The sequence below is a fragment of the Pelodiscus sinensis genome, chromosome 11 (assembly GCF_049634645.1).
Source record: "Pelodiscus sinensis isolate JC-2024 chromosome 11, ASM4963464v1, whole genome shotgun sequence".
Classification (NCBI taxonomy): domain Eukaryota; kingdom Metazoa; phylum Chordata; order Testudines; family Trionychidae; genus Pelodiscus; species Pelodiscus sinensis.
The window spans coordinates 8,406,442-8,422,571 of record NC_134721.1 but is presented as its reverse complement, the minus strand read 5'-3'; the positions used below and the strand labels follow the sequence as shown (position 1 = coordinate 8,422,571).

Sequence of the window (16,130 nt, the reverse complement as noted above, 5' to 3'; positions counted from 1 at the left end):
GAGTACAAATTTCCCTCATTTTGCCTGACCATTGGGGGTAGCGAGGTGTTTTTTCTCTTGAGGCAGCTGTTAAGGACTGGAGGGTGAGAGTGGGTAATTTAGGGTTTTTCTAGTTCGCTAACTTTTTCTTTTATTTTCCCGTTTTCTCTGCGTGACAGCTGCACATCGTCTTGCATAATTCTCAGCACTTTCTATGATTGAGAGTAAGAAAAAGTTGGAGGATGCACTGCCACCTCAAAAATGTAGAGATAAAAAGTATAATGTAGATCTGCAAGACCTAAGTGCCCTCCAAACAGCAGCTTATCAAGGGCTGCACAGGCACCTATGTCTGCATTGGGGAGAGACGCCTCCTCCCCAGCCCCAGAGCTGCCATAGGCAGGAGAGGCATTTCTTCCCTGGCCCCAACCTTGGAGCTGCTCCAGGTGGGGAGAGCTAGGGAGAAAAGCTCTTTTCTGACCGCAGCCCTGGAGCTGCCACACATTGCAGATAGGCAGGGAGAGAGGCTCTCCCCACCACCTTGGCCCCAGCCCTGGACCTGCCATGAGCAGAAAGAGATGCTTTCCCTGATGTAGCTCCAGAGCAGCCTACATCCCAAACCTCTCATCTTTGGCCCCACCTCAGAGCCTGCACCTCCAGCCGGAGCCCTCTGCGCCAGTCCTGAGCCCCTTCCTGCAAACTGTCCCCTCCCCAGAGCCTGCACCCTCAGATCCCTCACTTCTCTGCCCCCCAGTCACGAGTCCCCTCCCACACTCCAAATCCCTCAGCCCCACCACATGACTTTTGTTACGTGCACAAATGCTGACATGGTGCATCACACATCCTGTCCATATTGGTTCACACAACCAAATTCATTCTACATATGCATGAGAAAAGTTAGAAGGAACATTGTCCAAGACTGTCTCAGATGAGTGCCTGAGTGCCAAGTCCACCACATCTTAGTGTATAGCAGTGATTTCCAACTTTTTTTTAAGCATGAGATCACTTTTTGAATTTAAGTGCAATCCAAGATGCATCTCGTACACAAAGACCCTCCTTTGTGCCCCTTCTCCGGGGCTCCGCTCCTGCTAGCTCGGTCCTCCCTCCCTCTCCTATCCTCATGCACTTTCACTAGGCTGGGGCAGAGGGTTGGGGTGCAGGCTCTGGTCTTGGGTTAAGGGATTTGGAGTGTGAGAGGAGCTTGGGGCAGGCAGTTGGGGTGCAGGAAGGGGTTCTAGATGCAGGGTCTGGGAGGGTGTTTGGATGCAGGGGTGCTTGGGGTGCAGGAGGAGGTTCACAACTAGGGTAGAGGTTTGGGATGTGGGCTCCAGCTGGGCACTGCTTACCTCAGGTGGCTCGTGGGTGGTGGTGCAGTGGGACTAAGACAGGGTTGCCCATGTCCTGGCCCTGCACCACTCCCAAAAAGCAGCCAGCAGACTCCATCCCAAGTCCTCTTGTGCCCCCCTTCTGCTCTTTGGAGATAATGATACAGAGTGGGAGAGGGGGCACCTTGACATCAGCGGCCCTCCTCTCCCTCCTGTGCCTTGCACAGAAAGCAGGAGGTTCCCAGGGCGGGGTCAGCTCCAAAGCAAAGGGCAGGAGATGAGCAGCGGTAGGGGGAGGAGCAGCTGAAGTGCCCGCACTTGATAGCCTCTTGGCCAAACCAGTCAGGAATCACCTGTCAGAGGCTCCAAGATCTACTGGTTGGTGACCACTGGTGGATAGTCATACCAGCTAAGAGTCAGGGGAACCTTTCAGTCTGTAGGTGTTTTGATTGTTTGTGTATATATTTTAAGATTAAGAACAAAGCAATTGTTTTTTTCCTTTTCCAGCTGTATGTGCCACTGAAGTTTTTAAAATAGCCACAAGGTAATTTGTTGTTTTTTAATATAAATATTTTCAACAAACTTATTTGTATAAACACTAACCCATTTCTCATTGCAGTGCATACATTCCTCTGAATAACTACTTGGTGTTCAATGATGTAGACGGATTATACACATATACATTTGAAGCTGAAAGAAAGGTTAGTACTACTACAGAAAAGCCTCTTGGGCTAGCTGGGTTCTTTCCTGAATTATTATAGAATCTGTTGCAATAGTAGCTATTTACTTATTTGCTGGACTTAAAATGCAATCTCTGTTTCCCACCACAGTATCTAAATATCTCCCAGGTATTTACAAACAGAAGTAACAGTATGACTGATAACTGTACAGATATTCTGTGGGAGAGGGTTGGCCTAATAGGCAGTGATGTGCAAGGTTCCCTTTAGGCTGTGGGGTAACGCAGCTGGGGGGCTGTGCTGCTGCCGAAGCTTTGTGGGAACCTTGTAGATTCATAGAGAACAACGAAACTGTTCAGCTTTAAAGGAGAGTAAATTAAGGTCAGTTGTTGATGGATCTGGGGGTACATCAGTTATCTGGGGCATGGCAAGTGTACTAGACACATGTGGGCACTGACATGTTACTGTGTGAAGAAATTTTTCCATCTGTCCTCTAGGGATCAGCAGCATTACTCTGCTAAGGCCAAGCAGTTGGGCAACAATTAACCATTAGAAAGAGAAGCATTTGATAGGTGGATTGTAGGCCTACTCTATCAAATTATCATTAACTATAATAAAGTAAATACAAAATATTGGTGCTTTATTTAAGAAATATTCATATCTGTTGGGGCCCAAATTTCTCAGTGGCTGGGGAACAAGTTCCAGGTGCAGGAAGGATTTCCCACCAGCTATTGGTGTAGGCCTTGTTGCTGTATCCAGTGTTTAAAGCAGCAACCCCTGTCTAGAAAGGTGAGCCAGGTGATTTAAATCTCTAGCTCTGGCAATTACTTTGGCTAATATAGCTGGAGGAGAACAATATCTGAGCCTAGAAAACAGGATTGAGAAAATATTAACCCTCTGACATCAAGAATCATAATTCCCAGAACAAAGTATATAGCCTTAAGGGCACAACAGCAACTGTTGGCACAAAGAGGTTAGGACATAGTTAATTCAGTAACATACAGGATTAACTCTAAACCAAACAAAATACAGATTGACTGTACGTTTGGATACTGCTATATATTAGTGACTATCAAGCTGATTCAGAGCCCACTGAAGTTGATGGAAAGGCTCCCATTGATTTCACAGAGCACTGGATTGGGTATTTAATCTTCAGAGACGTATTAATTTTGCTAGATCCATGTGTTTATAAATGTTTCAATACTTGTAATAGCAAAGATCTGCAATTTGAATCATTACTGGTCCTGATACAAGTGTATCAGTACAGGTTGGACCTCCCTTGTCCAGCACCCTTCAGACCTAACTGGTCCCAAACCGGTGGATTTGCTGGACCAGAAGAGATCCCTCTCTTCATGGCCCATGCTGCCCTGCTGCCACCAGACTAGGGCACCCTGGCCCCGCTGCTGCCCCAGCTGCAGGGATTTCTAGCTGCTGCTGGCCCCATTGTTGCTAGGGCTGGAGTGGCATGACCAGAGCTCTGCAGCCGCTTGGCTCCACGGCCGGGGGGCTGGAGCTCCACGGCAGCTGCTGGGGTTGCAGCTCACCGGCTGCTGGGGCTAGAGCTCCCCGCCCTGCCGTCAGATCTCCCTGTTCTTGGGCTCTGGTCCAGGAATATCCATGGTCATGCCAGCCCATGGATATTGCCAGTACAGGGAGTCCCAGTTAAGGGAGGTTCAACCTGTATAATCTTAGTAACTCTGTGTGTGTGTTTGTTGTTTGTTGTTGTTTTTGTTTTGTTTTTCCCTCCTATAGGAGAATTGTTCAGCCTGCAGCCAACTCCCTCAAAATATAGAGTTCCCTCCATCAGCTAAACTGCAGGAGGTTTTGGATTATTTGACAAATAATGCTTCATTGTAAGTCTGCAACTATTCTGATTTCTTGGATTCGTTTTTAGAAATGTGAAGTTTTGCAGCATGTTAAATATTTTTTTCAAGCTGCGTTTTATCCTGATAGCTCTCATGTTTTATTGTTGTATGTTTCATACAGACAAATGAAATCTCCAGCAATCACAGCAACTGTGTATGGGGGGAATAAAACACTCTATTTACAGGTGAGCAGTATCTGCTTACTTTTGCTTAAACTTATTTTCATTTTAAGTTTTGTTTGGTTTAATTAAAAAAAAAAATTATTTTGCAGACAGTCGCTTCAATTGAAGAACGAACAAGGCCAAATCTTTCTAAGACACTGAAAGGTATTATCTAATTCAGTTATATGCAGAAGATCAAGACACACACATTAATCAGAGATATGATTCACAATTCGATTGCTGTACAATAATTCCTCATTTAACACGTGCCCACTTAACACATTTTTGCGATAGCGTGATTTTTTTAGGGAATGTTTTTTGAATTCCACGACTGTCCCCGGAATAACACAACTTCCCCAACTGGCCCGTTGCCGGCGGCTGTGTGGAGCATCCCCTGACTCCCTGCAAAGTGGCGGAGGGTTCGCTGCTCGCCGCGCCGTTCCCCACTGACTCCCCCTCGCTGGACATTTTGCCCCCTCTCTTCCGCCCCCGTTTGCAGGCTGGCCCATTGCCGGCGGCTGCACGGGGCTTTCCCTGCCTCCCTGCAAAGCGGCGGAGAGTTCGCCGCTTGCCGTGCCGTTCCCCGGCAACCCCTCCCCCCCCCCGCCAGATGCAGTGCGGGTCCTGGCAGACCCGTCACAGGGGCATACTTCCAACCCAATCCCCCTCCCTTCTCCTCCCCTTTTCTTCCCCAGAGCCAAACACCTCCCTTTCCTGCTGTAACCCAGTCCCCTTTCTCCCCCAACCTTATATCTTGGTCCCAACAGACACCACCGCTTGAAACGCAACCCCCACCTTTTCCATTATTTTCAATGGGAAAATTGAATCCACATAACACATTTTCACTTAACACGATCGTTTTCTGAAACATATCTTTAGTGATAAATGAGGAATTACTGTATTGTTTAATGCTTCTGTAGAATTTAGTGCACATACTGCAACAATAGGAGCTCTTTTACACAACAAATCTTGAAAATTACATATAATGAAATACTAGTATGTGACTAGTTTTAGAGAGCTAGGTTTGTACCTGATAAAGTAATTTTAAGATGTGCAAATGTACAGACTGCTGGATTGTCAAAAAACTTAATGGATTTGATTCTGCGGGGGGGGGGGGGGGGGGGGAGGGGAGGGAGGGATGCAGTGGTGGTTTGTTTTTTTAAGCGCAGATTTATTGCGCACAACTTTTTTTATTTTTTGTTTCAGAGTTGGGGCTCGTTGATGGTCAGGAACTTGCAGTTGCTGATATAACTACACCACAAACTATGCTGTTCAAGCTTCATTTTACTTAAGTCCAAATAATCTGCACATAACAGTAAGAAAATTCTGCACACCATGTAAAACATGTTGTGCTCTGTGGATGTTGAGTAACCTAAAATGTCCCTTTTAAGTACTAGCCTTGCTGGAAGCTGGATTATCCCAGGCAAATCACTCTTATTTTAGAACTGTCCTTAGATGCCAATATTTGGTGGATAGTATTTGTATAAATACACATTAATGTACAGAACTTGATAAACAGTGATAATTATTTTTGGTTTATGTGTTGCTACTGTTAAAATAATGCCAACACTCCTTCCTACACTTGGACATTTTATGGTGGTCAAAGGAGTTCTCTGCTTGCATTTGAACACCCACCTCTACCGAAGAATATCCTTTAAGGAGAACCATGATTTTAAATTAAATTTTAGAACCCATGTACATTTGTTGAGTCTTATATTGAAACCTGTGGGCAGTAGAGTAAAAGAAGCATTGTATGTTTCCTCCTTTATTTAATATTCATTTTTATTGACCTGCTAAATGGTTATTAAGTATTGCAGAGGGTTACTTCACTTTGGTTTACAAATATGGCAAGACAATGAAATTAAACTAAATGAACATCTGTGAATGAAAATTAAGTATTTTTCATGTGTATATGTGCAGTGGACTAGTGGCTACTATGCACAAAAGTGCAGTCAAAAGCCCACTGATGTTCAAGATCGGTGAGTTACGTTTGGTTATCATTGATGCTCTCAAGGTATTTATTAATAAAATATATATAAAGATATCTTGTTCTGCAGTGAGTCAATGGGAATTCAGGACAATATTCACATAAAGAAGAGGCAAAATCATAAGGTATCACTTTGTCAAATCTGTCATTTTATTTGATACTTTCCTTTTTCTTTTAAATCCTGTTCTCTCATCCATGCTTTTAGAAATATATATGTAGAATGTACTTGCAGGACATACACACCAAAACACTGTAACATAAATATGTCTTGCAAAAAGTAGCTGCATTTAGTACCATTTAAAACATTAAAATTAAAGCTGGCTGAAATATTTAAATATGCAACTTGATGAAAAAAATCATAAATCTTTACCACTTTTGACAAGTTGTAATTGAGAGAACTCTATCATCAGCCTTTTGAATAAATTACTTTAAAGCTTGGGTTCCCAAACTGGGGGGGGCGTGAAGAACTTCCAGGAGGGGTGTGAGGTGACCCAGCCCCACACACCTGTCAATCCCACCCCAAGTTTTGCTGCTATTTTTTGGGAGTGGAGGCGTAATGCCGAAAAGTTTGGGAACCACTGCTTTAAAGAGTACTTAAGTCATTCTTAAAACTGGCACTTTCTAAAATGGATGCACCTATCTAAATAAGGAAAATGTGCAACTTTCCTATTTTTATTATTTTTGTAGTGGATATGCAAAGGCTGGATTTCCCACCTCTATTACTAAGCAAAATAATCAAACAGACTGTCTCAATTTTCCTGTTCCCTGTGGAGTAGTATTTCCAATTCCAAAGCATTCAAAAAGCAGTATTTGTGTTCCAAAAAAATGTTTTTTGTTTTTGTGCCTGTATGTACACTGGGTTTAGGTAAAGAGACTTTTTCATCTGCAAGTTCCTGTGCTTGGAGTATGTCCTTTAAAAACAAAATGAACCTCAGGGTGCCTGTAATCTGGTCTGTAGGAATGGAGCTCAAAGAAAAACACGAAGTGTTGGATTGTGATGGCCTCATTGCTTTCCACCCCATGCCTGCATGGTCCTTGGAGGTGGCAGAGTCCTGGAAGAGAGGGTGACCAGCAGCGTTCCCTTTAATTTTTTCCATCCACGTGGGCAGTAGAAGTGCATGGAGGCATGTGTGGCAGTGCACCCCTCCCAGCCACACACGCTGCCAGCTGTGGGGGCTCTGCTCGTCGGTCCGGGCCCATCTGACTCTCGCCTGGGTGACCGCCCAGCTTACGGGGAACGCGCGCGCACAGGCAGAACAGCAAAGACCCCACGTCAGTGCGGGAGAGGGAGGCGGTAACTGCACGCGCTGGGCGAGGTCTGGCCGCGCGCCAAGGCGGAACTGAGATAAAGTCATGAATGGGAAGGTCCGCTGCGAGAGCGAGGCTGCGACCTCGCAGTCCGCCATGACGCATAGCCAGGCGGAAGGGAGGCGGGCCCTCCGGCCTACCTGAGGGCCCCGAGGCGGAAGTGACTGGGACGGCGGGAAGCCGCTATGGGTGAGGGCTGCGCTGTAGCTATGGCAGTCACGTGACACCGCCCCTCCCCTGCAGACTAGCGCCGCGTGAGCGGGGGTTTGTTTGCGAGGTTGCGACGTGGAGCGGGGCGGTGGGCGCATGCGCGGGGCCCTCCCTCCGGCTGGGGGCGGGGCAGGCGGTCGTGCGGGTCTTTCTCGCCTGGCGGCTGCGAGCCGGCCCCCGCCGCGCCCTGAGGGACCCGCGGCGCGTTCCCCGCCGGGCAGCGCAGCCCCGGGGCCGGGCGGGGGGATGAGCTGGTTCAACGCCTCCCAGCTCTCGAGCTTCGCCAAGCAGGCGCTGTCGCAGGCCCAGAAATCCATCGACAGGGTCCTGGACATCCAGGCCGAGGAGGGCTGGGCCGAGCCCGGCGTCCCCGACCACGGCGACGGTAGGTGGGCGCCCCCCCCCCCCCCCGGGGGTCTGACCGCGCGGGCGCCCTGAGGTAACCCTGCTGGGTCCGGGCCCCCCCGCCGGGCTGCGCCAGAGTCTGGGGCAGCCCCCCCCCGGGCCCCCCCGCCGGGCTGCGCCAGAGTCTGGGACAGCCCCCCCCCCCCGGGCCCCCCCGCCGGGCTGCGCCATAGTCTGGGGCAGCCCCCCCCCGGGACCCCCCGCCGGGCTGCGCCATAGTCTGGGGCAGCCCCCCCCCCCCCGGGACCCCCCGCCGGGCTGCGCCATAGTCTGGGGCAGCCCCCCCCCCCCGGGACCCCCCGCCGGGCTGCGCCATAGTCTGGGGCAGCCCCCCCCCCCCCGCGACCCCCCGCAGGGCTGCGCCATAGTCTGGGGCAGCCTCCCCCCGGGAGCCCCCCGCCGGGCTGCGCCATAGTCTGGGGCAGCCCCCCCCCCCCCCCCCCGGCCGGCCGGCGCCGGGCTGTGTGAGCTAGGCTGGCCCCTCTGTTTCCTGGTAACTCTGCTCTGCCCCTCATCGCGGTGTCTGACCAGTGCGGGTGCTATTCTGCTCTGCCGTGCCCCTCACCTGGGTACCTCACTGGGGCAAGCAGTGCAGGGTGCCCTGAGGTAATCCTGCTGTCCCCTGGTATTTGGCATTGCTGTGCCCCTCACTGGGGTGTGTGAGCTGGGGTAACCCCACTGTCCCCTGGTAAGTTTGCCTCTCACTGGGGTGTCTGACCAGGGCAGCTAACCCGGGGTGCCCTGGGGTAACTGCTCTGTCCCTGTACTCTGCTCTGCCCCTCACTAGAGTGTTCCGCCTGGTATGTGCAGGGTGCTCAGGGGTAACCCTGCTGTGCTGTGTGCCTCACCAGGGTGTCTGAATGGGGCAGGTAGCATGGAGTGCCCTCGCTGAGCACCCTTGAGTAAACCTGCTGTCCCCTGGTCCCCTGCCCTGATGTGTTTCTCACCTGAGTGTCTCAACTGGGCATGTAGCACAGAGCGATTTCTCCTTATCCTGCTCTGCTGTGCAAGTCACCTTGGTATCTGAATTAGGAAGACATGGGTGGAGTGCCTTGCCTGACTGCACTGTGGTAACATATCCACATATGGTAAAACTCCAGTGGTCCGGCATCCAATGGTCCTGGTGGTCCGGCACCATCTGGAACTCGGAAGTGCTCTGGGCAGCCAGACAATTGGAGCTGCTCTGCCCCTGGCTTCCCCAATTCAGCCGCTGCTGAAACTGACCAGCGGAAAGCCCTGGGGCAGAGCAGCTGGGGTGCTCTGCCCCGGGCTTCCGGAGTCAGCTGCTGGTCAGTCTCAGCAGCGGCTGACTTGGGGATGCCCGGGGCAGAGCAGCAGGGGTGCTGCCGGGTTGGTCCCACAGTGCCGAGGGGCACATCCCCTCCACCCACTGCACCCCAGACCCCTCATAGCCCCCCCCTTCTGATAGTCTGGCATATCTGATAATCTGGCACCCCCGGATCCTAAAGGTGCTGTATTATTGGAAGTTTACTGCGCTTCTGTGCTCATCAGCTAGATATCTGAACTGTACAGTAGGGATGTGAGCTATCAGTTAATTGAATAGTTGAGTAACCTCATGTGTTCTTATCAGTTAGTTGACTATCCTATAGTCCCCAGGGTGGAGTCGGCAGCCACTGTATCCGAGGCAGCAGCGAGGGTTGGCACAGCCCCTGTCTAGGGTGGGTCTGAGCTCTCAGACCTGTTAAAAGCTGGAACTGAGCTGGGCTGCCTGCCTGCCCAGCTTCTAATACACTAAATACAGAGCCATAGCGGGGGGGGGGAGAGGTCCCGGACCAGTTGTAAGCCTCTGGAGGTGTGCAGTAGAGATGTAAATAACCATGAAAACTGTGAACCAATTAAACTGTTAAACCAATTAAAATATTATTCTTTAACTTCTTTAAGTGGTTAACTAGGGACCAGGGGCCAGCCTGTTTGCTCCAGGGAGGCCAGGGCTAAGACCCTCCTGCCACCCAGGCCAACTCAGAGCTGCAGGGCTTCACCTGCTGGCCCAGAACAGCTTGGGCCAGAATCCCTGGGCTGCTCCAGCATGGCTGAAGCTGGGGTGCTGCTAGGGTGCCTGGACCACAACCCACCTGCCTCTCAGTTCAGCTGTAGTCAGGGGTCTGCTGCAGCGGAGGCTAGGATCCAGCTGGAATGCCTGGGTCCAGGGTCCTGCCTGACCATCCTCTTACTGCAGCCCCCCTGCCCACCACAGCCACGCTGGAGCCAGAAACTGCTGCTGCTTCATGGCTGGGTCCAGGGTCCTGCCCATGCCCCATGCACACCAGGGTCCTGCTGGCCTGACACAGGTGTGGCAGCCAAGACTGCCTCAGCCATCTGTGGTTGGCAGTCCAACCAGTTACCCAGTAAGCATTCCTGTTAGCCTAATGTTTGCTGGGTAACTAACTGGTTAAATGATTAACCTTTTACATCCCATATACATCCTTTTACATCTCACACACAGAATGGGAAGCAGAGAGTACTGCTGAAAGGGATCTAGGTCATAGTGAACCACAAACTTAAATATGAGTCATCAGTGTGACACTGTTGGGGAAAAAAAGAAAATGTGATTCTGGGATTCATTAACAGGAGTGTTGTGATCAAGATACAAGAAGTCAGTGTTCTGCTCTATTCTGCGCTGGTTAGGCCTCAGTTGGAGTAACGTGTCCAGTTCTGGACAATACATTTCAAGAAAGATATGGAGAAATTGGAGAAGGTCCACAGAAGAACAACATAAGTGATTAAAGGTGTAGAAAACATGACTTACAAGGGAAGACTGAAATAATTGGACTTGCTTAGTTTGAAACGAGAAGACGGAGAGGGGACATGAGAGCAGTTTTCAGGTATCTGAACGAGTGTCACGAGGAGAGAGAGAAAAAGTGGTGTTCTTGGCTTCTGATGAAGCAGTGGGCTTAAATTGTAGCAAGGGAGGTTTAGTTTAGACATTAGGAAAAACTTCCTGTCAGTTTGTTAAATAGTGGAATAAATTGCCAAGGGAGGTTGTGGAATCCCCATCACTGGAGATATTTAAGAGCAGGTTAGACATCTATCAGATGGTGCTTGGTCCCACCATGAGGGCGGTGGACTGGGCTTGAGACCTCTCAAGGCCCCTTCCAGTTCTAGTACAGGTTGTGCCTCCCTTAATCGCGACTCCGTGGTCTGGCAACATCTGTGATCCAGCATGGACCACGGACATTCTTTGACTAGGAATTTGATTAATCAGCTAATCGAGTAGTCGATAAGGAGTGGGTGGGATGTTCGCTATCCTGCGCCTCTACCTTTCAAATATAGTAAGAGTTGCATATATCTAAAACTCTGATTTTAATGCTTTTTAAAAATCCTGTTTTACTAATTGATACATGGTATATTGTATTTCATTAACACCAGATCTTTGTTGTGTGGTAGAGTTCCGGCTCTCATGAGTCAGAAGTAGCAAGTAGTTGGTGTAATGCTATTTGTTTTAGGATTAAACCTTATTTGCAAGCTGTTTGAAACATGCATCTGTGTACAAACCATGAAGCCATGTGTTAATTTGTTCTGGGGCGTCTACTCCAGTTTTGTTAGTCTCTAAGGTGCTGCAGGACTAGCGATGTTTAACAGTGGTTAGGAGGCTCATTGAGCAGTCAATGGAATTTCTATAGATTACTTTTATTTGTCTATAAAGGGGTTCACTGTGGCTCTGCTTTTAAATGTAGTAAGCTACAAGGTTCTTACTACATTTAAGAAGCAGTTCAACATCATCTGAGATCTAGTGCGCGCTGGGACTGCTGCGCCTCTTCCTCCCATGCCTTCTGCAGAGATGGTGCTGGGGGGGACCAGCTTTTAAATGGTCTCCCCCTAGCACTAGCTCCTGCTTCAGCCCCTCCCCCCTTGCTCTCTCTGATACAGAGGCAGCAAGGGTTGGGGCGGGGGGAGCAACAAGTGGAGTAGTAACTTGACTACCCAATAAGCCTGACTTTTCGGGTAGTCAACTAGTTGATTACACAGAGCCCAGGAACAGGGAGATCTGATGGTGGGACAGCGGCACTATAGGGGCACCGGCAACTCAGCTGGGAGCCTGGTGTTGGGGGAGGTGGAATGTGTGGATGAGCAGCATAGTGGGGAGTTCTGGCCCTAGCAGCTGTGGCGCTCCAATCCCAGTGGCAGCTGGTGAGCTCCAGCCCCAGCTGTGGAGCTCCAGGCCTGGTCTTGTTCTGGCTCCAGTGGCTGGGGAGTTCCAGCCCCAGTGGCATCCAGGAAGCTCCGGCTGCAGTGCTCTGGCTGTGGCGCTCTGACTCTGGCAGCAGTGAGTCTGGCAGCATCTGAAGAGCCATAGGGTCTGGGTCAACAGCAGGGGCAGGCTGGAGCCCTAGCCTGGTGGCAGCATGGGCCATGAGGAAGGGACCTTCCCTGATCCAGCAAATCCCCTTGTTCAGGACCAGTGAGGTCCTGAGGGTGCCAGACCAGTAAGGTCCAACCTGGATTCTATGTTTCTATCTCTAGGCTGCAGACTCTGTCTAAGAGGTCCATGAAAGTTTGTGAACAATGGTTTTCAACTTTAATCTATGTTTGAGATTTCCAAAGGGGCCTGCACGTCCATTCAAAATGTAGAGGTTCACAAATGGGGAAAAAAGGCTGAAAACCACTCATCTAGGCAGCAACACAGACACCAGTGCTATGTGAAGGCCAAGTTCAGCCCATCATTGCTTATAAACATAGTGAGTGTATGTGACTCTAAGTATTAGACTTGAATGAAAAACACAACCAGTGGGCTCTTTGTCACACAAATGGAGAATAGGGACCTTGACAGACACTTATTCATCAGTTCACTGTATTAGATTATGGTAAACATGTATTACTATAAGGCATGTTAACACACATCATCATCCCTGGAGCAGTTGGCAGAACCATCTGTTGTTATATTTATTGTTATGGCAGTGCTGAGGAGGCTGCCTTGAAAACACTTTTTTTTTCCCCCTGTCTCTTTTACAACTCCTTTCCTACGAGTTTACATTTTTATAGCCCCATTGCAGGTATTCATAGCTCTTTAAAAACAATTACTTAATCTTCCTAATATGTTCACCATATTACAGGTGAAGGAAAGTGAGGCACAGAAAGGCCTAGTGCTTTCCCCAGAGGTGTAAAAGAAGAATCACTGGAACTATATTAGTCCTTTTTCCTCCGCTCTTATTGACGATTGACAGTAGTACTCCCAATTTTGGATGCTATTGATATACCTGTGCTTTGAAGACATACTTAACTCATGTACTCAAAGAACTTGTTAATTCATTTTTACTCAGTGACAGGTGTGAAGAGAGAGATGTCTAATTTTTTCTCATACTCCTTTGTCTAATTCTGACACAGACATCTTTGTCTGTGTGCTATCAGTGTTTGGGAAAAGTGGTGAATGAAAGTTGTCTGCTGCATCAATCTCTTTCAAGGTTCAGTACAGTTTCATGAGGAAGTTAATGCAGAATTAAGTTTGTGGCAGAATTAACTACTGCAACTTCCTGCTTACAAAATGTCTATTAAACTAGAATGTAGAAAGTTTGTCATAGTCTAAAGATGATGAAATGATGTCTGTTCATATAAGGCATGACATTAAAACAGAACTTGAAAGAAAAATTCATCTTAAATTATAGTCTTGAGTTGAGTTGCTTTCTAGATTAAACTTTTCAAGGAGAAGTCTTAATGTCAATATGCAGGATGAAGAGATGCAGGAAACTGTAATGATAGTCCATATCCTGAGTTCAAATGTGTATATATTGAGTGCGGTATAGCAGTAAAACAGAGATAACAGTATCTTTTACTAGGTGGAATAAAGTTGAATCTCTAACACAGGAGAACATTTTCCAGACTGATAGTGAAGTATAAACAAGATTTAATATATAAGCATTTCTAGTTTAAAAAAAAAAAAAAAAAAAAAAAAAGCAATAGTCAGATGGCTTCAGTGTCATACAAGTTAAAGCCTATGGGTTTCATGTGAAAAAGGTTCCACATAATTCATTCCCTGTTTCTTTTAGTATTGTACCAAATGTTTTTAAAATGTTAACTGTGTTTAAGTTTTTGGGGTGATAATATGAAATTAATAAGGTTATTCAGAGGTCATGAGCAAACTCTGGGGGGGCCAGATTAAAAAAACCCACATTGTAGTGATTTTGGGGGGGTTATTTTTAAAAATAAGCATATGTGTTGTCAAACAATTGGCAGACTTTTAGATGTGTTGAATCGCATGCATTTCACACCCATGGCAATAAACTTTTAGTGCTCATCACTTTGGGCATTGAAGGTGTTAATGTGTTACTTGAACTTCAAATGTTGATTTTGCAAAGCATGGTGTAGTCAATAATGTGCTAGTACTGCTATTATATTGAGTATTATAACTTCTAGATTTTGAATTAGTTTACCATTGCATGCCTTAACTAAATATGTATTGGGATAAATCTTTTTACATAGTTCCAAAATAAGTAGTGAGATACTGAGCACTTTGACAATATGTGGGAAATATCTTGGAAATTATTCTTGAACAGTACGGGGTTCCATATTGTCAGTTTCCGCTTTTAGGACGCTACTAAAATTGTAAATAAAATTCTTCACAATCTACCCAATACATGTATCAGAGGGATAGTCATGTTAGTTTGGATCTGCATAAACAACGAGAAGTCCTGTGGCACCTTATACACGAACAGATTTATTGGAGCATAAGCTTTCATTGACACAAGAGATCTACTTTCTGGACACTGCAGTGCAAATAAGTGATGGTCACATAAACACCACCCTACACTGAAAACCTACTGACTGCTATGCTTACCTACATGCCTCCAGCTTCCATTCTGGACACACCACACGATCCATTGTCTACAGCCAAGCACTACAGTACAACCGCATTTGTTCAATCCCTCAGACAGAGATGAAACACCTACAAGATCTTCACCAAGCATTCTTAAAACTACAATATCTGCCCAAGGAATTGAGGAAACCGATGGACAGAGCCAGATGTGTACCCAGAATCCTCCTGTTACAAGACAAGCCCAACTAAGAAAATAACAGAACACCCCTGGCCATCACCTACAGTCCCCAGCTAAAACCTCACAGACCTTGGGAGGCAGGCCAGTCCTTGCGTACAGACAGCCCGCCAACATGAAGCAAATTCTCACCAGCAACTATACACCACAGTAACTCTAACCCAGGAACCTATCCCTGCAACAAACCTTGGTGCCAACTCTGCCCATGCATCTACACCAGCCACACCATCACGGGCTCATTCACCTGCACATGTACCAATGTAATACATGCCATCATATGCCAGCAATGCCCCTTTGCCATATACATTGACCAAACCAGACAGTCCCTACATAAAAGAATGAATGGACAGAAATCAGATATCAGGAATGGTAACATACAGAAACCTGTAGGAGAACACTTCTATCTCCCTGGACAGTTTAGGATTAAACAAACACTGTGACTGGCTAGTCAACTACAAAAGCAGTGTCTCCTCTTGGGGTGTTCACACCTCCACATTAGCTGCTAGAAGTGGGCCACATCCTCCCTGACTGAACTGACCTCTTTATTGCTGGCCTTCCTCTTGATTGGTACTCCTTTCTTTTCGTGTGCTTGGATATTTATACCTGCCTGCGGAATTTCCACTACATGCATCTGACGAAGTGGGTCTTTGCCCACAAAAGCTTATACTCCAATAAATCTGTTAGTCTATAAGGTGCCACAGGACTTTTCGTTGTTTACCCAATACATGCTAGTCAGAGAATAACCAGAGGCTAGTATGAGAGGAGAAGCTCAGAGGGAAGCTACCGAAGTTCAAGACAAACAGTACCCTGTTTGCTGCTGTGGGATAGTACTGAGGAGCAGATTTAATTTAGGTGGTTAATGGCTTGGTTGTTGCTCCTCAGCATAGCAACAGTGAAAACAGAGGAATGTGTTCTTCGTTTTACCCTTCTGAGAAGGTTAGGAACAGCCTTGCAGATACTGGAGCTGTGTGTCAGCTGCCTCAAAATGTTGGTTTTACTGGTTTCTGTATGAAAATTTATAGTCACATCCTTTTGGTCCTAAATTCTTCAAAAATTGAAAGATGAGACTGTCTCAGTTGTGAGAGTTGATTTTCCTCTTGCCCATGAGAGGGGAAGTTTTTTTTTTTTTTTTAACCCTGGTAATTGCAAGTCACTATTTTTTGGTACACCTAGTACTCTAAACTTCAGAGTGTGTAGATTACTGCGAGTAGC

The 16,130-nt window shown here is 47.5% G+C and overlaps 2 protein-coding genes across 5 annotated transcripts in view; both read left to right on the top strand.

The window, feature by feature from the left end:
• UBA3 (ubiquitin like modifier activating enzyme 3) overlaps positions 1–6,046 on the top strand; it is a 31,718-nt gene extending 25,672 nt beyond the window's left edge. For all 3 annotated transcript variants that reach the window (XM_075938567.1, XM_075938566.1, XM_075938565.1), the window contains 6 exons: positions 1,809–1,845; positions 1,921–2,002; positions 3,731–3,831; positions 3,965–4,028; positions 4,115–4,169; positions 5,211–6,046. In XM_075938567.1, coding sequence (XP_075794682.1) covers positions 1,809–1,845; positions 1,921–2,002; positions 3,731–3,831; positions 3,965–4,028; positions 4,115–4,169; positions 5,211–5,296 — 425 coding nt within the window. In that variant the 3' untranslated portion in view covers positions 5,297–6,046. The remainder of the gene's footprint in view (positions 1–1,808; positions 1,846–1,920; positions 2,003–3,730; positions 3,832–3,964; positions 4,029–4,114; positions 4,170–5,210) is intronic.
• Positions 6,047–7,570: 1,524 nt separating this feature from the next.
• The window catches only part of TMF1 (TATA element modulatory factor 1), a 39,199-nt gene continuing 30,639 nt past the window's right edge, over positions 7,571–16,130 (top strand). The window contains exon 1 of one of the 2 annotated variants that reach the window (XM_075938560.1): positions 7,571–7,894. In XM_075938560.1, the coding sequence (XP_075794675.1) occupies positions 7,606–7,894 (289 nt within the window). In that variant the 5' untranslated portion in view covers positions 7,571–7,605. The remainder of the gene's footprint in view (positions 7,895–16,130) is intronic. The other variant, XM_075938559.1, reaches the window with a different exon arrangement.